Here is a 27,389-nt window from a genome sequence, read left to right as displayed (position 1 = left end):
CGCGTCCAATGTGCGGCCTGAGCCACGCTCACATGTTCCGCCGGTGGCATTGTTTACCAGCCAGCCTCCGCGGTAACATCCAAGCATACAATCGGAACATTTCGTATTATTACAGTGTTTTTGGTGATTTTTTCTGGAAAATAAGTGACCATGGGCCCCAAGAAAGCTTCTAGTGCCAACCCTACAGCAATAAGGGTGAGAATTACTATAGAGATGAAGAAAAAGATCATTGATAAGTATGAAAGTGGAGTGCGTGTCTCCGAGCTGGCCAGGTTGTATAATAAACCCCAATCAACCATCGCTACTATTGGTGGTACAGCTGCTGCTGTACCACCGTCAGCTGCTGCTGCACTGTCAGCTGCTGCTGCACTGTCAGCTGCTGCTGCTGTTGTACCACCGTCAGCTGCTGCTGCTGCTGTAGTACCGTCTGCTGCTGCTGTAGCATCGTCTGCTGCTGCTGTAGCATCGTCTGCTGCTGCTGTAGCATCGTCTGCTGCTGCTGTAGCATCGTCTGCTGCTGCTGTAGCATCGTCTGTTGCTGCTGTAGCATCGTCTGCTGCTGCTGTAGCATCGTCTGTTGCTGCTGTAGCATCGTCTGTTGCTGCTGTACCACCGTCAGCTGCTGCTGCTGCTGTAGCATCGTTGTTGGTGTGGCTTATTGAGAATACCAAGAAACAATTAACCCCAGAGGATTTGCCACCCAGGATAACCCAAAAAAGTCAGTGTCATCGAAGACTGTCTAACTTATTTCCATTGGGGTCCTTGATCTTGTCTCCCAGGATGCAACCCACACCAGTCGACTAACACCCAGGTGAACAGGGAAAAATGCCTGTAACTAGTGCTCATATTGGTGAATTTAAAGCCAGCAAAGGTTGGCTTGAGAGATTTAAGAATTGTAGTGGCATACACAGTGTGATAAGGCCTGTTCTGGAAGAAAATGCCAAACAGGACCTACAGTACTCAGGAGGAAAAGGCACCCCCAGGACACAGTGTCTCATCAGTCATTGCTGCATCTTCAATAAAGGTGTCATTTATTCTTCATTTAGTAGAGTAGTACATGCACAATATATATTGTGCATGTACTACTCTACTATTGTGCATGTATCCTTCTCTTTGTGTGTAGGAAAATGTATATTTCATGTGGTAAAAAAATTTTTTTCATACTTTTGGGTGTCTTGCACGGATTAATTTGATTTCCATTATTTCTTATGGGGAAAATTAATTCGCATACCGAACATTTCGCATAACAATCAGCCCTCTTGCACGGATTAAAGTCGCTATGCGGGGGTCCACTGTATTAAATTTTTAAAGAGAAACTTTTGTTTTTCTTTTTAGGCCACCCTGCCTTGGTGGGATATGGCCGGTTTGTTGAAAGAAGAAGAATAATAAGAAAGAATTACTACTATCATGGAGTCTTTGTTCCATGATGACCCCCCCCTCCTCCCAGACCCCTTTTGGTTTCCACATCCTGTTCTAACCCAGCTTTGTTATTGGACCATTCTCTAGACTCTTCCCATACCCCTGTGTCTTCTGCCGGTGATTCTTCGTCACCTGCTCCACGTGCTGGGGGCTCTGCCCATTTCTGTTAGTGCCTCTACCTCTTGCACGCCTTTGAGTCCAGCTTCCCTGAATATGGTGTGACAGTTTTTGGATCGCCCACCTACCTCAGGTTGGGTCGCCTGTGGTGCTATGCCTAAATGTTCCGGACCATTTACTGACACTCGTTCTTCAGTGTCTGCTCATTCCACCCACAAACGATCTGTGCAACACCCACTTCCTTTACGCACCATGTTTACAAGTACACAGTGGACTAAATTCTTTTCCCTGGAACCAACATCTCCAACTGATTATATTTCTGACCATAGTATTAGTAAAGCTCTTTTACGACACGTTGGCCAAAATATATCCTCTCACAAATAACCCGCACATAGAAGAGAGGAGCTTATGACGACATTTCGGTCCGACTTGGACCATTTACAAAGTCACACTGATGAGAAGTAGAGCAGGACGGGTATATATAGGCAGGAAGAGGTAGTGGTAGTAGTAGTAGTGGCGGAGATGGAAGTAGAAATGGGGAAGTAAGGAGGAGGAGCTAGTCAAATACAAAGAAAGGGGAGCACTGCAAGGGAGCTAGGTGCCCACAGAGGGAGAGCAAGAACACAGAGGTGGGGGGGGAGGGGAAATAATGAAATAAATAATGAAGGAACAGAAACACAAGATAGAAGAATGAAAGACAGCCCAGAAGAGAAAAAAGGAAAGAGGAAGAAGAAAAAAAAGGAGGAATCAGGTTAAGTCACAGGTTTGTAGATGAATGGTTCACAGAACCGACACGTTGATAAATTAGACACATGTGCAACTCTTGGGTATCTTTATTAAGGAAACGTTTCGCCACACAGTGGCTTCATCAGTCCATACACAGGAGAAGCTTGAAGAATAGGAGGAGAATGAGGTAATCAGTCCCTCAACCTTGAGTCAATGTGGTCAGTCCATCAATCTTGATGGACTGACCACATCGACTCAAGGTTGAGGGACTGATTACCTCATTCTCCTCCTATTCTTCAAGCTTCTCCTGTGTATGGACTGATGAAGCCACTGTGTGGCGAAACGTTTCCTTAATAAAGATACCCAAGAGTTGCACATGTGTCTAATTTATCAATAAGTCACAGGTGTTCTAAAGTTTGGAGCATTTTACAATGTAGTGGGAGAGGAAGGCATCTACAGAGACGAAGCCAGGACTGAGATTCATAATAATAATAATAATAATAATAATAATAATAATAATAATAATACTAATAATAATACTAATACTAATAATACTAATACTAATAATACTAATAATACTAATAATACTAATACTAATAATACTAATAATACTAATAATACTAATAATACTAATAATACTAATAATACTAATAATACTAATAATACTAATAATACTAATAATACTAATAATACTAATAATACTAATAATACTAATAATACTAATAATACTAATAATACTAATAATACTAATAATACTAATAATACTAATAATACTAATAATACTAATAATACTAATAATACTAATAATACTAATAATACTAATAATACTAATAATACTAATAATACTAATAATACTAATAATACTAATAATACTAATAATACTAATAATACTAATAATACTAATAATACTAATAATACTAATAATACTAATAATACTAATAATACTAATAATACTAATAATACTAATAATACTAATAATACTAATAATACTAATAATACTAATAATACTAATAATACTAATAATACTAATAATACTAATAATACTAATAATACTACTAATACTACTAATACTACTAATACTACTAATACTACTACTACTACTACTACTACTACTACTACCACCACCACCACCACCTCTTCCTGCCTATATATACCCGTCCTGCTCTACTTCTTGTCAGTGTGACTTTGTAAATGGGCCAAGTCAGACCGAAACGTCATCGTAAGCTACTCTCTTCTATGTGCGGGTTATTTGTGTATTATTCCAGTCACGGTATTTGTGCCTTTTTTTTTTTGTTATTTATATCCTTTCACGCTTTTCGAAGTGGTGTGTGCATCATTACAGTCCAGAATGCAGAACAATCTCATGCTCTTTCCCATCTAGTTCCTTTGATAATATTCCAATCATGGTTCACAAGCATGCTACTCTCAATTCTTACAGTGGTACAGTGGTTTTACCATGTACTATTGTACAGAATGATTTTCTGTCTTGCAGTGATGATATTTTGCAGCAGTTAGCCCTTCAGGACATTCCAGTTCTCAAAGTGGATACATATGTTTTGCCTACTTGTGGGCGAAGGCACTTTCCCAGTAACATTGCCCGCTTAACCTTTGACTGTCATGAACTTCTGTCCTCCGTTTATATCGCGGGCTATCGCCTAGAAGTCCATAAAGTGGTCCCTACTCCCCAACAGTGTCGAAATTGCTGGTGCTTCAGACACCCTGCTAAATACTGCAGGTCTGCAGTGGAGTGCCTGGTTTGCAGTGTCGCAGATCATGTCGATACCTCTTGCAGTCTTCCCCCCACTTGTCTCAATTGCTATGAACCTCATCCATCTTTTTGCCGCCGATGTCAAGTCTATCTTAATGAAGGAGAAATCCATTGTCTTAAGGAGAGTGAAGGCCTTACTTATGCTGTGACAATCTTTCGGCTCCACCTGCAGGGTAATGTTCCTCGTCTCCCTTGTTCTCGAGTAGCTAGGAGACCTCCAGCCTTGGTGCTCCCCCCGCCTACCAGCTCCTCCGGTGTCATGTCTTCCGGGGTCACCCCCATCTTTTAATTCTTTTGCAGTTTTACTCTCTGAAACCTTCACCTCTTTACCTATTCCTACCTCTACTTCTCGCCTGCTAGTTTCTCAATCTACAAGGCCTCGCATGCCTTTATCTTCATGCCTATCACCTGCAAAGTTAAACCTGTCCCATAAACCCAAGTCTCTTCGCATTCCTCCGGTGCTTACAGTTCCCCAAGTTTTCCTTTTTGGCCTTGGTACCTTGTTCTCACCACCTTTCTACCTCTCACACGAAGGTGGAGGTGCACCCCCCTTTCCTTGTGTAGTCCCCCTTTCTCCTATTCCCGCCCAGTCTTCTTCCCCGGTTACCTTCCAACCTCCTTCCTCTCCTGTTCTACCACAGGACTCATCTACCCCCTGCCAGTGCATCTCTCCAAGTTGATACTCTCCTCCCCTCTCAGACCTCTTTGGTTGCCTCCATAGTCTCCCTGATCTCTACTTGCTCTACCTCACCTGTCTCCGAGATCATGGTATCAGCATCTTTCTTATCTGTTGAAACACTTGACATTATCTCCAACTATATTGGGGAGATGAAACCCTCGATGGACACCGCGTCTCCTCCTACCCGTTTATTTTTCACAACCCTCACATCAATCTTTTCCTCCACAGCATTCTGATTCCTCCTTGCTTATACACTTACTGTTGCCTCCATACACAGACTTCACTGACCCCTAATAGCCCATAGATTTTATCGCTGCTTATTGTTGACATACCCGTCTTTGTAAATGATGTCTTCTTTACAATGGAATATTCGTGGCCTCGTGTAATCGGGGAGAGCTCCAAGTGTTGCTTTCCCAGGTTTCCCCAGTATGTGTTGGGTTACAAGAGCCCAAAATTCGTTCAGCTGTTATTCGTCCTTTTTCAGGCTATGTGCTGTTGCATTCTTTTGATCCCTTTCCTGATGAATCATATAATGAGAGTGTGCTTCTTGTGCGCGTTGGTATACTATATCATCAGGTCTTTGTTTGTTCTCTACTGCATTATACTGCAGCTTGTATTTATTTGCACAGATGGTATACAGTTTACTCTATATATCTCCCCCTCCCGTGCATTCTGTATCTTGGATATTGAGTTCTTGATCTCTTCTCTACCGCCGCCCATCTTGTTAGGTGATTTTTAACGCTCGCCATCATCAGTGGGGAGGGTCCCACTGTGACTCGTGGTGATCAGTTTGAGAGACTTCTCGCCTCTCATCCTCTTCATGTTTTAAATACAGGTGCTCCTACCCATTTTGGCTCGCACTCAGTCTCTCTCTTGCATTGATCTTTCTATCTGTTCCTCATTAATTGCACTTGATTATGCTTGGTCTGTTCTCCCGGATTTACACAACAGTGATCACTTTCCAATTCTTCTTACTTATACTACGTATTCCCAACCACCTCATAGCCCGTTGGCAATTTGCATGAGCGAATTGGCACTTATACTCTCATCTTACCAACTTTTGTGGGGACCCTCCTTCATCCTCTATTGATAAGCTGGTGCACCAGTTTTCACTGCAGCATCACATTCTATTCCTCAAACCTCAGGCAAGCATTCTTAGACATGCGTGCCTTGGTGGTCTCCTGCATGTGCCCGTGCAGTGCATTTGAAATGTGCTGTGTGGGGCCATTATTGATATAATCGGACCTCAGATCAACTTCTGGATTATAAGTGGGCAAGGGCAGTTGCTTGCCGCATCATACACGACACTAAAACACACTTGTTGGCAAGACTACGTGTCTACCATTACCTCGACTTTCCCTGTGTGTGCGGTTTGGAAGAAGGTACGGAAGTTGTGTGGCAAATACACTCCAGACCCAGCTCCCATTTTGCGGGTTGCTGGTGTTAGTGTTGTGGAACCTCTTGAAGTTACCATGGAAATCGGGAACTATCTTGTCCGTGTCTCCCAAGGGCTTCACCTTTGTCTCTTATTTCTTGCATCTAAGTCTACCAAGGAGCAATTACCCTTGAATTTCTCCTCTGATGGAATGGAGCTGTATAACGTACCTTTCACTCTCCTAGAGCTAGAGTCCACGCTTTCCGCTTGCCAGTCGTCAGCAGCTGGGCCTGATGATATTCATATTGGTATGCTACATCTGCATTCTACAGCCCTTGCAGTCCTTTTGTGTCTTTTCAATCTTATTTGGATGCGAGGGGTTCTCCCTCAACAATGGACATCTGCCATTGTACTACCATTTTGCAAACCAGGCACCTCGGGACTTGATACCTCTCACTATCGTCCCATTGCCCTGACCAACGTAGTCTGCAAGGTGATGGAACGATTGGTGAATAGACATTATTATTATTATTATAATCAAAAAGAAGCGCTAAGCCAGGTGAATAGACATCTGATATGGTTTTTGGAGCCTCACAATAATCTTTCCCCTCGCCAGTATGGCTTTCGCAAGGGCCGCTCTACTTTGGACCCCTTGCTCCACTTAGATACATATGTGTGAAATGCCATTGCTAACAAACACTCCATCCGAGCAGTATTTTTTGATCTTGAGAAGGCATATGATACCACTTGGAGGTATAACATTTTAACTGAAGCCCACTCCTTAGGCATCTTCAGTAATCTACCAACTTTCCTTAATGCTTTCTTATTTGAGACATTTTCGTGCATGTGTTGGCACCTCACTTTCCTCAGATTTTGTTGAAGCCAAGGGTGTTCCACAAGGTTGCGACCTTAGAACTACCCTTTTTCTCTTGGCTATAAATGACCTATCTTCAATTCTTCCATCTCATATTTGATCATCACTTTATGTGGATCACTTCGCTATAGCTTATGTAGTTGCTGACTGTCGCCGGGTAGCGGCCTCCTTTCAGGTTGTGACTGACCAAATTTCCCATTGGGCCACTTTTCATGGATTTAAATTTTCTAGTACAAAAACCCATTTCATTACCTTCACTAGACATCCTCTTGTCCCAGATACTCCATTATATTTACACGGCTCGTGGAGTATTCCAGAATGTGATACGGTCAAGTTTCTTGGCCTTCTCTTTGATTGCTGGTTGACACGGAAACCTCACATTTCCTCTTTGAAGGCAGTTTGCCAGGGTTGGCAAGCTGCCAACCATTTGCATTCTACCCTAGTCTTGTCCAAGCTGGATGATGGTGACCAAGTTTATTCTGCAGCTTCTACTACCACTCTTTCTAAGTTAGATCCCTTTCATTATCAGGGTCTACATTTATGCCTTGGTGCCTTTCGTTCATGCCCTATTGAAAGCTTCTATGCTGACGCGAATGTTCCTTCCTTAGCTGACTGTCTGAATGCTCATTGTGTTCGTTACTTTGTTCGCTCTCATGACCTTCATGTTCTGCCTATGTATAGGTTGGTCTCAGATGTTAGTAGAAGCCCATTATTTGTTCAATGCCCCTACTTACTCCGACCATTTTCTCTTCGTCTTCACTCACTCCAGTCTTCTCTCCAGTTGCCTCCCTTGTATGTTCATTTAGCGTCTGCCTCTTCCCTTACCCCTTGGGAGGTTCTAATGGTTCGTGTCTGCCTTTCCCTACTGCAGTGCGCCAAAGCTCTCCTACCTATGACTGCTTCTCACTCTTTTTCTTGATCACTTCTGGTTGCATGCTCATGCAGTTGCTGTTTATACAGATGGTTCTTAATCTTCTGACGGTGTTGGGTTCATGGTGGTGTTCCCTGACGATGTTGTTCAAGGTCATTTGTTAGACTCTGCTAGTATTTTTACTATCGAGTTGTATGCCATCCTTATATCACTTCTCCGTATTACATATGTGTCTCCTTCGACGTTTTTGATCATTTCAGATTCCCTCAGTACTTTACAACCCATTACAATTTGATTCCCCTTATCCATTAGTCCTTCGTATACAACTATGGTTGCGCCATGTGGCTAGCAAAAACAAAGAAGTCATTTTCTGTTGGGTCCCTGGACACGTTGATGTGCAGGGCAATAAACAAGCAGATGCTGCTGCGCAGTCAGCAGTGCATGATCCTCCGGTTTCCTATAGAGGTATTCCGTTCAGATTATTTTCTGGTCACCTCGGCCCATCTTCACGGCCATTGGCAACATCGGTGTTTGGGCATGCACCATAACAAATTGCAGTCTATTAAACTGCTTTTAGGTTTGTGGCCATCTTCTTACCACCATTGCCGTACTCGAGAGACTGCTCTCCCTTCTCTCCATTGGCCATACTTGCCTTACCCATGGGTATCTCATGGAACGCACCCTCTTCCCCTCTGTGAGGTTGGTCGGGTCCCTATTTCGGTTCTTCACTTGTAGATTGTCCGGTTTACCAGCGAGCTCACAGGATTTACCTCCAACGCCGCCACCACCATACCACTCTTACCTTATCTTCCCTTCTTGCAGACGGCCCTACCTTTTACTTACAATCACTTTTTTACTTTTTGTCAGCAACTGCTTTACTGTATGAACTTAGACACATAGCCCTTAGCATCCCTTCCAGCCCTTTTCTCTCCTCACCTCTGATCCCCTCTCCACATAGCTGTTTATGGCCCTAGCACTATTTTCTGCCCCACAGTGCTGCATGACCCTTTCTCTGATTATAATAATTCTCTGCCCTGTTACGCTGTATGATCCTTGTAGGTTTAGCGCCTCTTTTTATTATTATAATAATAATCTATTGAATGTCAGTAAAAACTGGTTTAGTGATAGTATTTTAAGATGTGTTTTTTAAAATAAGTAAACCTGTGAATACAATACATATTTCCCAATTAATCTGACCTCCCTCCCTTCACTAATTTTCCCTAATTAGATGTACATTTTCCATTGATTAGTCACAAGACACTTTTTTTTTTTTTTCTTTTAACCATGTTAGCCATCATCCAGTGAGGTAGGGTGATCTGAAAGAGGAAACACTTTCACCATCACTCATTCAAACTCTTGTCTTACCAGAAGTGTGCTGACATCACAGTTCAGATAACCCTGTGAACAGCAATATCCCCACCCCTCTTTCAGAGTACAGTCGCTGTATTTCCCACTTCCTTGACTCAGTCTGACTAACCACTTTCCTCTGAATCCCTTCATAAATGCTACCTTGCTCACACCAAAAACATGTCAAATCAAAGAAACCGCTTGCTTCCACTCATGCCTCCCCTCAAGGAAGGTTCCTTGATGCTGGTGAGGGGCTCTTGATCTCGGGAACTGGATCTGTGCTCCAGTTCCTTGAATTAACCCTGAATACCTTCCATCTCCCCCCAACAGGCACTATAATCCTACTGGTTTAGTGCTTCCCCCTTGATTATAATAATAATCCACTCATGCCTGTCTTAAGATGTATTCACAAGCCTGTTGGATGTCCAAGCCCCTAGCCCTCAAAAATCTCCTTTACCACTTCCCGTCATCTCATTTTATTTTATTTTTTTTACTCATTGACTATCTCCTGACCCTTGTAGGTTTAGCACTTCTTTTTTATTTTGAATATACTAATAATGGCCATCTCCCACCAAGGCAGGATAATAGAAGGAAGAAAACACATTTACTTGCATTATTATTTTTATTACTATTTTTTTATATAATATTTGTATTTAAGTGAATTTTATTTGTCACTTGGAAATACTTGCTATTATTATTTAATGCAGGAATTAATATTCTAGTCTTAAAGTTCACATGAACTGATTTTTAAAAGCTGTTCCACATTTCAGTATCACTTTATGGAGGAGTGTTTCCAGCGTATTCAAGAGGAACAACAGTGGACGTAGAGACTGGAAGTTGTAGCAGAGTAAATGTAAGGTATAGGAGGATATATATATATATGGGACTGAATATGTACAAGACAAAGAAAAGGACATCCTGAAAGCTATTTAAAATGAAATGGTCAAAGGTAATTCCAGGTGTGGGAAAACTAGGGGATCAAGCATGACTTCAATTAAACTTGGATTTAATGTAAAATGGTAGAGGGGGGGGGGAGTATGACAAAGGGATTGTGATGATAGTAGGTACTTTTTTCACATGGAAGAAGAGTAAAGAACAGTATCAAGACAGGGAATCCCTGGATTCAAGTGACTTAATAGATGTAAATTGAGAGTGAATTTTTTTATAACAGTGGCCATCTCCCACCAAGGCAGGTTGACCCAAAAAAGAAGAAACAAAAGCATTTCTATTTACATTTAGTAATTTACACAGAAGGGGTTACTAGCCTCTTGCTTCAAGCATTTAGGATTCTTTTCCACTTCCCCATGGAGAAAGGAAATAAATGAGAAGAATTAAGAAAATACAAGAAAACACAGATGGTTGTGTATACATATACTTGTACATGGATGTGCATTGTGACCTAAGTTTAAGTAGAAGTAGCAAGTTGTACTTGTTATCTTGCATGTTTATAAGACAGAAAGACACCAGCAATCCTATGATTGTGTAAAAGTTACAGGATTCTGCTTTACACTCGTTAGCAGGATGGTAGTACCTGCTTGAGTGGTTGCTGTCTTGTCTCTGGCACGACAGTGATAGAGTGAATGATGGTGAAAGTGTTTCTTCTTTTTCAGGTCATCCTTTATTGATAGGTTTTTGATTAACTAGTTAGTTTCCTAAAAATGTTAGAGGTCACCTTGATGGCACATTGTAAAGTATATAACTTTTGCATACTGGCTAACATTTTTTTCGAAAGTTTACAGTATTAAAGAACCTAAAAAGCGAGGTTGCCCCCATTCACATGAAATACTTTACAGATTTTTCATTCAATTTTGACTCGTAATTAAAAAAAAAAAAAAAGCCTTATGTTCTTGCATTTAGATCAATAATATCTTATTCCTGTATGTAACTCCAATTTTACTAATTCCATATTATGACTAATTTTCTGTATTTACGTGTACTCTAGTTTAATAAGTTTATTCCTACATTTTTTAGTCTTTAGCAATATTTTTCTTCTGACATTATTAATTGCCTTGTTGTACACTGTTCCTGTGCATTCCCTGTCTTTTTTTCCATGATATATGCTACTGTCTCATAAGTAAATGGGAGGGAATTACAATACAATTGTAAATCCAAGTTTTATTGTAGTGTTTAACCCTAAAAGTTTTCATTTTTTCCTGTTGTAAATGTTTATATTTTTATCTTCATAGGCTTTGATTAGTTCATAATTAAAAACTGATGACAGTTGATTTATTACAGCAGATTTACCATTACTTAAGCAATATGGAGATACCTGACAGTGATTGTGCAAAACTATCAGTGGTAGTTACACTGCTTATCTTTTATGAATGAGGATGGGGGGTATCTAGTCTCAAAGGAGCTGAAGGCGTGTAAATGATATTAGATGCCAATAAGAGATTTTAAGACTGCATGTCCAAAGAACCATTCATTGATCTGTGCATAGTAGGATATTAGAACCAATGTGAAAATGCAGATTGAATGGGATGTGTAATGTTATTTATCCTGTAGCCATGTTTTAGCAGGTTGTTCTGCCAGTCACTATATTCAATGTTTCCTAGCTATGTATAAAACACTGATGGTTCTCTTATGTATAATTCTTTTAAATTGATAAAAAGATATATTTTTATGTAATCTGTTCTATTTATTGTAGAGACAACCAAACTATTATTAACATATGCCAGCACTGTGATCATCCACAACCCAGTTAACTAATGGCCTAATTATTAATAAAAATCTTATAATTTTGTTTAGAGTTTATATGCAAGTAATGCATGCATTTCTCAAGCATTAATGTCACTGAGTTTTATGTACACCTTAGATAAGATTATCATTGGCACAAGTAGTAAGTTAGCATCTATTCTAGAAAACTATTTTTAAATATTTTATAATTGTATTCGAATATAAGTTGATGATTCTGCATAGTTTTTCTAGACTTAATTTCAGGTATTAGCATATTGATCTTTAATGTCATTTAATTTCATGTACTTTTTTTTTTTTTTTTGTACTAATATCAGTACATAAATTTAGTTATCTTAAATGTAATTTTATATTGACATTACACAGTTTGTGTAGAATTCAGCATTTAAAATGTTTTTAATAACTGCAAGATTTTAATGTCAGTATGATTATTAAGCTGAACAATAAGAGAATGAATTTTAGTACAGTTGTGTTAAGAAAATTTAAATGTATGAATTATGCGACTGTATATTCCTCTAAACAAATTTTATGATTTATTTCAATCATTTTAGTTTGGTCTATTGTTAGACATTCCACTTTCAAAATGTATTGTTCTTTAGCTAGTCTGTTGAATATTTACACAGCTAGGTTATTATTTGGCTGATCAGAACATTTTAATTTTATGAATATTTATATTATTTTGACATAAGATGACAGTAGATTTATCCAAAGATTGAATGCATTTTCAAAGTGTCAAAGGCTTTATCATATACTCTTAGAAATATACAACTGAAGCCATACAAGACAGCTAGTACATGATACCATAAATCATATCCCATTGTTTCTCTTCTTGCCTCTTTCAAAATATTTATTAATCTGTAGTCAGCTTGTAATTCCTTCGTATGGTTGGTTACTTTCTCTTCAAAGTTAAAACTGGCTTACAGTGAAAAATCTGTGCCATAGAAGCTGTTAGTGTCACATGCTAATTAGAAAGGATGTTGTTGGTATTAGATGTCAACAAAAAGAGCCATAGTTTTGAATCCTGTATTTTTCTATTCAAAGGATTTAGATCCTCAATAAGCACCTGTCTCATATATGAATGTTAATGAGGGAAAGCTTTGTTAGTGAGGGATAGATTTATTTTATCAATGCAGCTTTCTTTGTATAATTGTTGTGACTTTCAGTGAATTGTGTTAAAACTCATGAGGTGTCAAGGGATAAGATTTCTGTACCAAAGATTTCAAAATGACCAAGTAGAATTTATCAGCTGTTAATTATAACTAAAGAATTTGCCTATTTTCAGAGTGTAAGTAGAGAAGACAATCATTTGTCTTAACTACTCCATCCATCTCATTTAGTATATTATTGTCACCTTTTTTCATACTTAAGCAAAAGTGGTGCATGCCTATTTATCAGACCATCCAGAGAGAAATATTCTTAAGTCCAAAAATTTGTTATATATTAATTTAAAAATAATTTCCTTACTTTAAACTGTAACACGGGATCAAGCTTTTATTGAACATGTGTGTTTTTGTCCTGTATGTTTTTGAGTCATCATTGTGAATGTTCATAGGTAAATAACACTATTTATGCTGATTTACGTAATGGCACACTATTATATTCAATTGCATGCATACATTTGATGTATATATCTACATGCCATATTTATGATGCAGGGTACTATGTACCTATTAAATCATCTACATTCACATTGTATATATAATGTAGTTTGTATGCTCCTTTTTAAAGATAAATATATTGTTCTATATTAGTCTCAAGAGATCTTTTAGAATTAATGGTTGATTACTATTTGCAGATTATATTTACAAAAGTCAAACATAGCAAAGAGTTGAAATAAAAGCACAATATCACAAAGCATGATATCACAAAGGAATTGTTTTCTTTAAATTTTATAAACAAAGGGTAATTAAAATTTACAGTAGAGGAAGACAAAGGGTAGGCAGTAAAAGAGCTGTGTAGCTATAATTAGGTTGAAATCCGGGAAAATTTAAAAGTGGATGGAAAAAGTGATGTTAAAAGGTAGAGGTATAATGATATATTGGCTCTATAAAATGAATGGTATTCATTGACCTTGAGTTTATTGCAGTGTTCAATGGCCAACACAGGTTTAGCTCTTGTTATTTTTTTTTTTTTTATTATCACACCGGCCGATTCCCACCAAGGCAGGGTGGCCCGAAAAAGAAAAACTTTCACCATCATTCACTCCATCACTGTCTTGCCAGAAGGGTGCTTTACACTACAGTTTTTAAACTGCAACATTAACACCCCTCCTTCAGAGTGCAGGCACTGTACTTCCCATCTCCAGGACTCAAGTCCGGCCTGCCGGTTTCCCTGAATCCCTTCATAAATGTTACTTTGCTCACACTCCAACAGCACGTCAAGTATTAAAAACCATTTGTCTCCATTCACTCCTATCAAACACGCTCAAGCATGCCTGCTGGAAGTCCAAGCCCCTCGCACACAAAACCTCCTTTACCCCCTCCCTCCAACCCTTCCTAGGCCGACCCCTACCCCGCCTTCCTTCCACTACAGACTGATACACTCTTGAAGTCATTCTGTTTCGCTCCATTCTCTCTACATGTCCGAACCACCTCAACAACCCTTCCTCAGCCCTCTGGACAACAGTTTTGGTAATCCCGCACCTCCTCCTAACTTCCAAACTACGAATTCTCTGCATTATATTCACACCACACATTGCCCTCAGACATGACATCTCCACTGCCTCCAGCCTTCTCCTCGCTGCAACATTCATCACCCACGCTTCACACCCATATAAGAGCGTTGGTAAAACTATACTCTCATACATTCCCCTCTTTGCCTCCAAGGACAAAGTTCTTTGTCTCCACAGACTCCTAAGTGCACCACTCACTCTTTTTCCCTCATCAATTCTATGATTCACCTCATCTTTCATAGACCCATCCGCTGACACGTCCACTCCCAAATATCTGAATACGTTCACCTCCTCCATACTCTCTCCCTCCAATCTGATATTCAATCTTTCATCACCTAATCTTTTTGTTATCCTCATAACCTTACTCTTTCCTGTATTCACCTTTAATTTTCTTCTTTTGCACACCCTACCAAATTCATCCACCAATCTCTGCAACTTCTCTTCAGAATCTCCCAAGAGCACAGTGTCATCAGCAAAGAGCAGCTGTGACAACTCCCACTTTGTGTGTGATTCTTTATCTTTTAACTCCACGCCTCTTGCCAAGACCCTCGCATTTACTTCTCTTACAACCCCATCTATAAATATATTAAACAACCACGGTGACATCACACATCCTTGTCTAAGTCCTACTTTTACTGGGAAAAAATTTCCCTCTTTCCTACATACTCTAACTTGAGCCTCACTATCCTCGTAAAAACTCTTCACTGCTTTCAGTAACCTACCTCCTACACCATACACTTGCAACATCTGCCACATTGCCCCCCTATCCACCCTGTCATACGCCTTTTCCAAATCCATAAATGCCACAAAGACCTCTTTAGCCTTATCTAAATACTGTTCACTTATATGTTTCACTGTAAACACCTGGTCCACACACCCCCTACCTTTCCTAAAGCCTCCTTGTTCATCTGCTATCCTATTCTCCGTCTTACTCTTAATTCTTTCAATTATAACTCTACCATACACTTTACCAGGTACACTCAACAGACTTATCCCCCTATAATTTTTGCACTCTCTTTTATCCCCTTTGCCTTTATACAAAGGAACTATGCATGCTCTCTGCCAATCCCTAGGTACCTTACCCTCTTCCATACATTTATTAAACAATTGCACCAACCACTCCAAAACTATATCCCCACCTGCTTTTAACATTTCTATCTTTATCCCATCAATCCCGGCTGCCTTACCCCCTTTCATTTTACCTACTGCCTCACGAACTTCCCCCACACTCACAACTGGCTCTTCCTCACTCCTACAAGATGTTATTCCTCCTTGCCCTATACACGAAATCACAGCTTCCCTATCTTCATCAACATTTAACAATTCCTCAAAATATTCCTTCCATCTTCCCAATACCTCTAACTCTCCATTTAATAACTCTCCTCTCCTATTTTTAACTGACAAATCCATTTGTTCTCTAGGCTTTCTTAACTTGTTAATCTCACTCCAAAACTTTTTCTTATTTTCAACAAAATTTGTTGATAACATCTCACCCACTCTCTCATTTGCTCTCTTTTTACATTGCTTCACCACTCTCTTAACCTCTCTCTTTTTCTCCATATACTCTTCCCTCCTTGCATCACTTCTACTTTGTAAAAACTTCTCATATGCTAACTTTTTCTCCCTTACTACTCTCTTTACATCATCATTCCACCAATCGCTCCTCTTCCCTCCTGCACCCACTTTCCTGTAACCACAAACTTCTGCTGAACACTCTAACACTACATTTTTAAACCTACCCCATACCTCTTCGACCCCATTGCCTATGCTCTCATTAGCCCATCTATCCTCCAATAGCTGTTTATATCTTACCCTAACTGCCTCCTCTTTTAGTTTATAAACCTTCACCTCTCTCTTCCCTGATGCTTCTATTCTCCTTGTATCCCATCTACCTTTTACTCTCAGTGTAGCTACAACTAGAAAGTGATCTGATATATCTGTGGCCCCTCTATAAACATGTACATCCTGAAGTCTACTCAACAGTCTTTTATCTACCAATACATAATCCAACAAACTACTGTCATTTCGCCCTACATCATATCGTGTATACTTATTTATCCTCTTTTTCTTAAAATATGTATTACCTATAACTAAACCCCTTTCTATACAAAGTTCAATCAAAGGGCTCCCATTATCATTTACACCTGGCACCCCAAACTTACCTACCACACCCTCTCTAAAAGTTTCTCCTACTTTAGCATTCAAGTCCCCTACCACAATTACTCTCTCACTTGGTTCAAAGGCTCCTATACATTCACTTAACATCTCCCAAAATCTCTCTCTCTCCTCTGCATTCCTCTCTTCTCCAGGTGCATACACGCTTATTATGACCCACTTCTCGCATCCAACCTTTACTTTAATCCACATAATTCTTGAATTTACACATTCATATTCTCTTTTCTCCTTCCATAACTGATCATTTAACATTACTGCTACCCCTTCCTTTGCTCTAACTCTCTCAGATACTCCAGATTTAATCCCATTTATTTCCCCCCACTGAAACTCTCCTACCCCCTTCAGCTTTGTTTCGCTTAGGGCCAGGACATCCAACTTCTTTTCATTCATAACATCAGCAATCATCTGTTTCTTGTCATCCGCACTACATCCACGCACATTTAAGCAACCCAGTTTTATAAAGTTTTTCTTCTTCTCTTTTTTAGTAATTGTATACAGGAGAAGGGGTTACTAGCCCATTGCTCCCGGCATTTTAGTCGCCTCATACGACACGCATGGCTTACGGAGGAAAGATTCTTTTCCACTTCCCCATGGACAATAGAAGAAATAAAAAAGAACAAGAGCTATTTAGAAAAAGGAGAAAAACCTAGATGTATGTATATATATATATGCATGTGCGTGTCTGTGAAGTGTGACCAAAGTGTTAGTAGGAGTAGCAAGATATCCCTGTTATCTTAGCGTGTTTATGAGACAGAAAAAGAAACCAGCAATCCTACCATCATGCAAAACAATTACAGGTTTTTGTTTCACAGTCATCTGGCAGGACGGTAGTACTTCCCTGGGTGGTTGCTGTCTACCAACCTACTACCTTGTTGAGTACATATAATGATTTGACAAATGTCACTGAAATATTTTTTTAAATTTGTATATGTGTATGATGTAAGTTGATTCAGTACATACACACACTGTAGCTTATTACTGTGTTGTTAAATTTAGCACTGTGGTGAATAATTATGTGTGGGTCATTCAACACTACATACCAAAGAATGTGCTGACATTAAAGTAGAAATGTGAAGGGTAAACTCAAAAGAGCTGAAGTCATAGAAGGTGCAGTAAATCAGTGTCACTTTTAAGAAATTGTAGGGACTCTGCATTAAAAGTGGAACATTCTGAGGGAAGGACAGGGCAGCCAGGATAAGTTTAATATAGCATTGAATGCGAGATACAATGAGTGTGCGCTCTACGCAGGAACATTTAAAAAAAACTATTGAGATTTGATGTGACTATGGTGTTCAGCAAAGGCATTACGGATGTATGTATCAAGGAGTAAAGGATCTGTGTTGAAGTAGAGGGTTCTAAAACCTAACTATTAAAGGACACTGTTCCAGAATAATAATAGGAAAGGGTGTACTAGATGATGAATATGCAGAGGTTAGGAACAAGTGATAGTTAGGAGTGTGCAAGGGTAAGGGTTAGTGGGGTGGGGGTGTAGTGGAGAGAGCAAAGGGTTAGTTTGTTTAAAAAGTCAATATTTGCATCAAAGGTGGGACTTTCAGCAAGGTCAATTTGGGTAGGTGCAGGGGTGACATCAGAAGTGAATTCTGTGGGCCCCCTGGTTAACGTATGGTGAATTGGCACTGCAACGTGGCAATCCTAAGAGAACAGTGCTGGTCATTTGCGAGATATCCATGAGTGAGGCACATGTGGCTGATACTTAAGTGAGAAAGGGCAGTCTACCTTAAACAGTGAGATGGCCAGAAACCCAAACAAGGCTTGACACTAATTTATTGTGGTCCAATGTGGACCACTGTTGTCAGTAGTTGCGAGATGACAAATATAGTCTGAGAAAGGAAGACCCCAATAAGAAATTGGAAGGTAATGAACAGCCAACCGAGCAACTAAGTCTGTCCGTCTTACTTTGAACATTGTGTCCAGAGACCCAGCATTAAGTTTATTAGAAATGCAGCACAACCAAAGCTTATTTGTAGGATGACAGTATGAGGGCAATAAAACTTTTTGGATAGCCTGTAGTTCATGAAAGACCAAAATGATACAAGAAGGTATTGACTGTGGCCTGATTGTCAGTGAATGGCGCTAGGTATTCTGGGAAATACCACAAATCCCTATAAAATGCAGTTTTTATAATGGCCAAGAGAATTCGATAACTTGGCTGTGAAAATACTGGCCAATTCTAATTAATGATCCCCCTCCCTCAAGGATTCCTTGATGCTGGTGAGAGGCTCTTGATCTATGGAATTGGATCCATACAACAATTCCCTGAATGCCCCCCTCCCCCCACCAGTACTGTATAATCCCTATGGATTTAGCACTCCCATGATGATAATGACTTCTGATGATTTTGTGAGAAACAACTGCTGCATACCTACACCTTCAGGGGATTTAGAACCATTGGTGTACACTGTAATATGAGAAAGGAAATAGAAGTAATCAAAAAAGTGTGAGCATGAAGTTACAGTAGGTAAATAAGCTTTTGCACATGGAAGCGGGGAAGAGCAAACACGAATTGCTGGGAAAGAAAAGAAAGGTAAACATTAGGAGGAAGCATAGTGAGGTAATCCAACAGCAAGTGTGGAGAGGGAAGAGGTATAGTTTTATAGTAAATGGGGGTGACAAAAGCCCTACTAACAATTGCCACTGTCCTATGTGAGAGTTGAAAAAGTGACAAACAATGGAGATAGCCCCAATCTTGCAAAGAGTGAATATTCACTTCTGCATATAAGTTCTCAGCAGGGAAAGCCCTAAAATTTCCAATGTAACCCATCATGAATTGGATCAAGTTTGGAAAGAGTAATTGGGGGATGCTGAAGATAAAGTTAAGGGAAAGTGATTGGATGCAAACCGGGCTCAGAGAGTAGATATACTCTAGAAATTCTTCAAAGGTATATCAAAGGTATGCCATCAGGCCAGCTGCTGTTGGTAGCCACATGGACAGGATTGATTCAGGTTCACTAAGTGTGAAGGGAATGTTGTAAAGGTCCTCAAAATAAGTTGCAAAACCTAGTGGGGTGGACTCCTACTTGGGTTTGGATTGAAGAAAGGAGGGGAATAAAATGTAGCCCAAGAAAACACGAATAAATTTATGACCAAGTGTTTTGGCACTTTTGATGGGGGTCTTCAATGATTTTGTCAGCAATGGTACAAACAAGACAAGGGTCTGGAAAGTACTTTCCCGTTAACCTTTGTATTTTTTTTTTTCCAGAGTACAATTAAGATAAGATAAGATAAGATTTCGTTCAGATTTTTAACCCCGGAGGGTTAGCCACCCAGGATAACCCAAGAAAGTCAGTGCGTCATCGAGGACTGTCTAACTTATTTCCATTGGGGTCCTTAATCTTGTCCCCCAGGATGCGACCCACACCAGTCGACTAACACCCAGGTACCTATTTGCTGCTAGGTGAACAGGACAACAGGTGTAAGGAAACTGTGTCGAATGTTTCCACCCGCCGGGAATCGAACCCGGGCCCTCCGTGTGTGAAGCGGGAGCTTTAGCCACCAGGCCACCGGGTGGTTAGTGCTCTCATTTGTTAGCTACAAAATGGCCTATTGTTTGGTTAAGGGAGTGACCCAAATCAGTGTGTTTCAACTGTGGAAGCACAGTTTGGAAACCACCAGAGAATTTTTTTTTTTTTTTTTTTTTTTATATACTTACTGAGGGTTGGGAGATTGTAAGTATGGCTGCAGATTTTTATTTTAAGGGGGAAGTGGTAAACCCATGGGGATCATATAATGCCTGAGGATTGGGAGGCAATCTGGCTTATTCAAGGAAGGGGAAGACATTCAATTCCATGGATTAAGAGCCAGCATCAAGGACCCTCCCTTGAAGGTTACATAAAAAATTTGGCTCATTTTGTGGCTGCAATGTAGAGAGGCATGCATTTGCCTTTTTTATTTTTTTATTTTTTATATATCCTAAGCTTGTACAGGTAGTGGTGAAGCGAGATGAACATACCGAGTACAGTTTAGCCATCCACATCTGGTGCTTCAAAGAGGGTGCCTCCATGCTAGTGAAGGGTACTTGATCAAAGGAATCAGTCCTCCTCCCCTTTGAATCAAACCTGCCCCTTATTCTAAAGTAAAATATAGATTACAGGTTTAGAAACTTGCTTCCCCATGAACATAAATCTGTATACAGTAATGACGGTATTATTTTTTTGTGATACTTTCTGCAGTGTTTTCTCTCAAGAATACATAACGTTCAAGTGGGGTGCCTTGATGCTGCCGAAGCCCCATTGGATCCTAAGAACTGGGGCTGCCCTCCTCCTCTGATCAAATCTGATTATCCCCCCCACACCCTCTAATTCCCAGGTGCTCTATGATCCTTATTGCTTTCACCTGAATATATTACATGTCTCCTGTATTATGCATATTTTTGGGTAGTTAATCCAAAAATTTTGATATCCATGAATTTTTATTCAAGGAATCAGCCTAATACAGTACAAATTAGCAGCTGTTGTTATTAACAAAATGCTTAAAAAAAATTCCTGTTAAAAAATAAATTTTAAAACAAGGGTATAAAGTGGTCATTACTAGTAAAAACTGAGAAAGTTTGTGGTACATTTTTACTGCCACTCTTGCTACCCCTCGAGGATACTATCTTAATTACCTTCGAAGTATTACCACGTCAAGTGGAAGGCATGTTTTGTTTTTTATTTTGGCAAAGCCTTCGCTCGTGTCGAAGTTTGGTCCAGATGCCATGACACATGTTCATTAACTTCTTATCTCTTACTTCCTCTGGTAAAGACTTGGCCCAATGGTATTCATTTTTTATCACTGCTGCTGCTAACTGTTAAGAAAATAAAGATTCAATAAGCACAGGTAAGTTAAAGTATGCATGGCTTTTACTTTCAACTATGGTAAAAAAAAAAAAATGTATAGTTATCTCCTACCTAAAAATACAGTTTAATGTAAAAAGAAAAAAAAAAAAAAAGAAGATTCGTGATGATCCCTCTCAAGGGAGGATTATTGATGCCACTGAGGTGCCCTTAATCTAAGGAATTAGAAGTGTCTTCTTCCTTGGATCAAACCTGATTGCCTTCCATTTCCCAGGTACTGTAAAGCTCTTATGGGTTTAGCACTTACTCATAAATAAAGCAGTAATGCCAATAACTGTGGCAATCAATAGTCCAAGTCATAAGTGATAAGTTAAAAAAAAAAAATGGACCAGGGTGCAACCAAACTTTTATGGATCAATCAGCAGTTTTAACACAGAAAATACAAGAAAATCACCATGACACCTGCAAATTCACTGTTTCCACATGCTGTAGCAGTGCTGTATAACTGGTGGGTTTAGTGCTTAGTTATGATTATAATAATTACATTCACTAAGGAAGCGATAAAACCATACCGGTTATAAAAACCCAGGAGGGAATCATGTTCAATCCAAAGAGGGAGGATTGGTCCAATTCCCTGGACCAAGAGCCCCTTACCAGCATCATGGCACTTTCCTTGATTAGTCCATATTATTATTTTTTTTTTTTAACATGTTGGCTGTTTCCAACTATAATCATAACTAAGCACTAAATCCATAAGGGTCATACAACACTCCCAAGGGATCCATATACAGTGGACCCCCGCCTTACGATCAGCTCCCAACTCAAACAATTATGTAAGGCTCTTGATTTAGGGAATTGGATCTGTGCTCCAGTTCCCCGAATTAAGCCTGAATGCCTTCCACATCCCCCCTCCCCTGGGCGCTGTATAATCCTACGGGTTTAGCGCTTCCCCCTTGATTATAATAATAATAATATGTAAGTGTATTTTTTAAGTGCTTTTGTACATGTATTTTTGGGGGGTCTGAAACGGACTAATCTAATTTACAATATTCCTTATGGGAACAAATTCGTTCGATAACGGCACCCGAACAGACTTCTGGAATGAATTAATATCGTAAGTCAGGGGTCCACTGTATATGGTAATGTCTTTAATACCCAAAATGCTGTGTACAAAGGGCTTCTTAAATTGTCATCAAATCCAAATCTACCTATATAAAGTAGCACTCTGTAATTTATTTTCTGTAAAACTGTGTAATATTAAGATTCTTATTACAGCATATTCATGAGCAAGTGGCACTTAACCCACAGAGATCATGTAGCATCTAAGGAATGACAAGCAATCAGATCTGATCTGAGGAAGAGGAGGGTAGCTCCAATTCTTTGGGTCAAAAGCCCTTCACCAGCATCAAAGGGAACATGAAGAATAAAATTTTTGCTTGTATTTTGGTATGAAAACAGCACTTACAGTACTATAAGGAGTCATGCAAGATCAAAATCATCCTAGAACAAAGTCACCTTGAACCAAAAGTTTTATAATTAATAATTTCAAACAAGATACTGAATTTAAACCCAAATTATTTCTCTATAATGGTTAATGTTACACAAACATTAGACTCCCAACTAATTTAAACTTCCAGCACATTAAAAAAAGGGAAGTTCAGTACTCTCAGAAATGTGTGAATTTTTTTTTTTTTTTTTTTTTAATTAATAATGGTGCTCAACTTTATCATAAACTATATACAGTGGACCCCCACATAACAAATGTGACCAATTATGTAAGTGCGCTTGTACGTGTATGTTTGGGGGTCTGAAATGGACTAATCTACTTCACAATATTTCTTATGGGAACAAATTCGGTCAGTACTGGCACCTGAACATACTTCTGGAGTGAAAAAATATCGTTAACCGGGGGTCCACTGTATTCTTGGCGATGTTTAAACCTTCAGGGGTCATGCAGTGCCTGAGAGAATGGACTCATTCAGGTCTGAATCACAGAAGGAAAAGGTAAGTCTAATTCCTTGAACCAAGAGCCCCTCACTGTCATCAAGGAACTTCTTTTAAGGGGTCTCATAAGCCTAGCCTCTTCTATCTCAATACATGCTAAGGAAATAGTAGTTCAGTGTTGCACATGTTTCTAATGCAATGGAGTATCAGCACTTAAGATTTGAAACTATAACAACAACAACAGCAACAATCACAAACCTTTTACTAAGATACACAATCTTTGAAAGTTCAACCCTAATGCCAGTGAAGAACTCATTTCTCAAGAAACTGGAGCTACCTTCCACTTCCTTTAATCAACCCTGATGCCTCTCATTCCCCAAGCACTGTATGATGCTATGGGTTCAGCACTTGTCCATAAATATAATGGAAACACTGATAGTTCTTTATACTGTACAAGAAAAAAGAAACAAGAGAGTGTAAGAATTATAGGAGTACAAATCTGCTGAGTATACCTGGTAAACTGAATGGCATAATTATTATTCAGAGTAAGGGGTATGACAAAGTAGGATTGCAGTGGAGAAGGAAAGGCAGGTTATGTGTAGACAGCAGATTGATGTATAGAAATATTGACACTGAAACATACAAGTTAACATAAAGGTAAGGAACTGTTTTCTTGGATTTATGGATTTAAAAAAGGCATATACTGTACTAGAATGGACTGGGGGTAGCAATGTGGAAGATGTTGCAAACGTATGGAATAGGTGGTAGGTTACTAAAAGTTGTAGTTTTTATGCAGGTAGTAAGGCTTGGGTTAAGGTATACAGGAGACAGACAATTCCCAAGTAAAATGAGGCCATTTCCCACCAAGGCAGGGTGGCCCGAAAAAGAAAAACTTTCATCATCATTCACTCCATCACTGTCTTGCCAGAAGCATGCTTACACTACAGTTATAAAACTGCAATGTTAACACCCCTCCTTCTGAGTGCCGGCACCGTACTTCCCATCTCCAGGAATCAAATCTGGCCTGCCGGTTTCCTTGAATCCCTTCATAAATGTTACCTTGCTTACACTCCAACAGCACATCAAGTCAAATCCTAAAAATCATTTGTCTCCATTCGCTCCTGTCTAACACGCTCATGCACGCTTGCTGGAAGTCCAAGCCCCTCGCAAACAAAACCTCCTTTACCCCCTCCCTCCAACCTTTCCTATGCCGACCCCTACCTCGCCTTCCCTCCACTACAGATTTACACACTCTCGAAGTCATTCTATTTCATTCCATCCTCTCTTCATGTCCAAATCATCTCAGTAACCCCTCCTCAGCCCTGTGGACAATAGTTTTGGTAATCCCACACCTCCTCCTAATCTCCAAACTATGGATTCTCTGCATTATATTCAGTTGTTCTTTGCTCATAATTTTGGGAGGGTATGTGCAAGAATGAAATTAAAATTGAACAAAGAAAAGAACAAGGTGATAGGAATAACAAAAAGACTAGGCAATAAAAGAATGGTTATCAGATTGGAGGGAGAAAGGAATCTAAGATAAGTGACAAGTAATTTACAGAGGAAATAAGAATGTGCAATCATAATTAGTTTGTTGCTGCATTCAATGTTATCCTTTTCTACTGAAAACTGTATTAAGACTTGGATTAAGAGAGCATTTTAAGTCAGTAATTTGTTCCTCAGTATATAAATGTACATTTTACTATCCTTAATATCTATACATGTATCTATCCAGAATGCTTGTATAGTATTTATCATGACTTGATTAGTATGTTACATTTGAGTGTGATGCTGTCTTACCTTAAACTTAAGCTTCTGAATGAGGGATATCGCAGCATAGAGTTTACATCGAGAGACAATGCCAGGATCACCCAGGCGGATTGCAATATCTAACTGCTTCAAGGATATTGCTCCTGCTCTTTCTGCAAAATGAGAGCTATAATCTCCAAGTGCAGAGCATGCACCACCCAGGGTAGAGAGCCATGACATGACAGTATCAAGGTGCTGTCTTTCTTGAGCACAAAGATTCATTCGAGCGCACCATTCATAATCAATAATATAGGGTACAGAATCTTTCAAAGTCCACCAAATTAACAAATGGCCTTTACATTTCTTTACTACAGCTTGAGAATATTTCTGCTTAAATGTTAATATCCATTGTTGAAATACTAAGAATTTATATCTATCTGAATTTAGTAATTCTTTTAAAAAGACTGAAAAATGTAAGCCTTCACTGTGACACTTTAGTTGAGGAATTTCTTTGGAAAGTTTTCTAATATTTAATCTTATCCCCTTACTAATGCAATGACTGCCAAAAAGTTCCTGGTTATCATCCAAAAAACAGCTTTGCCTGCAACAAAATACTGTCATACAAGGATTGTTTGAGTCTTTTTCATTGTGTTGATCTTGAAGTGTCCACTCAGACTTTTTTCTATTACGAGCTATTACGGTATTTTGAGTTACTGATAGCATGTCCCAATAAGAATTACCAGCAAGCACCACCACATGCACCACACTTGCCATCTTGGGGTCCTGGTAGGAAGGAACACAAAATTTACTATGTATATGTATTCAGAATAGTGTTAAGTACTGTACTGTACAATTATAAGCTTAAGTTTATAACCTCAACATCACATTTCATGCTGTACTAAAAATCCCTTAAAGAGGGAGGGGGGTAGGACCCCTTAATGTCAGTGAAGAGCTTTTGATTCAAGGAACTGGAGTTACCCTCCCCTTTCTTGGATAAAACCTGATAGCTTCCCATTCCCCCAGGTGCTGTATTACCCCTTTGAGTTTACACTTCCCTATAAATATAAAAACATATGTATCATGCACAAAAAAAAGCTTAAAGGTCTTCAATTTTTTTTTTATAAAGGTTTAAGGCATGTGGTTAAAACTTATATTTATCGTTCATTACATAACTATGCAAAGCAGTAATTTCAGAATTACACACAAACTAAGAACATAAGAAAGAAGGAACACTGCAGCAGGCCTATTGGCCCATGCGAGGCAGGTCCAATTCCCCCACCGGCTTAAGCCAATGTCTTGACCTGGTCAGGTCAGTCACATTCACTTAAGGGAGGAATATGGCATCCGACCCAGTAGCACAAGCTAGTCAGGTCCAACTCACACCCACTCATATATTTATCTAACCTATTTTTAAAACTACACAACGTCTTAGCTTCTATGACGGTACTCGGGAGTTTGTTCCACTCATCCACAACTCTATTACCAAACCAGTCCTTTCCTATATCCTATGAAGGTAAGATATATGGTAGCTACACAGTACAGTATAGAGCACTATGACAGACACTAAAAGAAAACAGACAACATGGGGATGTACTGTACATGTCTGTGTCTTACAGATAATCATGTGTGATAGTCTGTAATTTCAATATAGTACTCTATAAAAATTTAATATACTGCATATGTCCAAATAAAGAAGAAAAAATACAACAATGAAAGAAATACAGTATGTACATTGTACAACTATAAATAAAAACCTAATATGTAATTTCAGCACTGAAATTTTCAAGAAAATTGAATCACAGAATTCTACACGAATATATCCTTTAAATTATTATAATCAAAAAAGAAATATATCCTTTAAAACAGATTAGAAATGTTATTACTATTACTCACGTAGAAGAATAATGTTATAAGAATTTTCCGCTATTATTATTACAATAAAAAAGAAAAGATAAACCCACACACAGCTTTCTGCTGCCTGGTTGTTGTTGTTGTTGTTGATGTTGGGTTTATCAGGGCCACTGACAGCATGAACCGTATCATGTCCGGTTTCTCGATGGTACGAGGAAGATTTGTTGCCCAAGGCTGGGCGATGAAAGAAAAAGGAACAAAAGTTCCTTTTTATATAGAGATAGAAACTTGAAGTTTTTCAATTAGATCCGGTGGACGCCCTTGCCAAGCCTCAGC

The 27,389-nt window shown here is 39.2% G+C and overlaps 2 protein-coding genes across 8 annotated transcripts in view; one reads left to right on the top strand and one right to left on the bottom strand.

The window, feature by feature from the left end:
* Window positions 1-13,572, top strand: part of Snx27 (sorting nexin 27) — a 34,389-nt gene extending 20,817 nt beyond the window's left edge. For both annotated transcript variants that reach the window (XM_053786059.2, XM_053786058.2), the window contains exon 10: window positions 9,947-13,572. In XM_053786059.2, the coding sequence (XP_053642034.1) occupies window positions 9,947-10,003 (57 nt within the window). In that variant the 3' untranslated portion in view covers window positions 10,004-13,572. The remainder of the gene's footprint in view (window positions 1-9,946) is intronic.
* Window positions 12,125-27,389, bottom strand: part of LOC128695443 (uncharacterized protein F58A4.6) — a 116,363-nt gene continuing 101,098 nt past the window's right edge. For 2 of the 6 annotated variants that reach the window (XM_070095510.1, XM_070095511.1), the window contains 3 exons: window positions 25,254-25,985; window positions 17,585-21,520; window positions 12,125-13,983 (listed from right to left, as the gene is read on the bottom strand). In XM_070095510.1, the coding sequence (XP_069951611.1) occupies window positions 21,359-21,520; window positions 25,254-25,976 (885 nt within the window). In that variant the 5' untranslated portion in view covers window positions 25,977-25,985 and the 3' untranslated portion in view covers window positions 12,125-13,983; window positions 17,585-21,358. Of the gene's footprint in view, window positions 13,984-17,584; window positions 21,521-23,711; window positions 23,902-25,253; window positions 25,986-27,095 lie in introns of those variants that run through there. The other 4 variants (XM_070095506.1, XM_070095508.1, XM_070095509.1 and 1 more) reach the window with 4 other exon arrangements.

This window comes from Cherax quadricarinatus, chromosome 50 (assembly GCF_038502225.1).
Source record: "Cherax quadricarinatus isolate ZL_2023a chromosome 50, ASM3850222v1, whole genome shotgun sequence".
Classification (NCBI taxonomy): domain Eukaryota; kingdom Metazoa; phylum Arthropoda; class Malacostraca; order Decapoda; family Parastacidae; genus Cherax; species Cherax quadricarinatus.
Note: the sequence above shows the minus strand (reverse complement) of the source record. Positions and strands in the feature narration are given on the sequence as shown.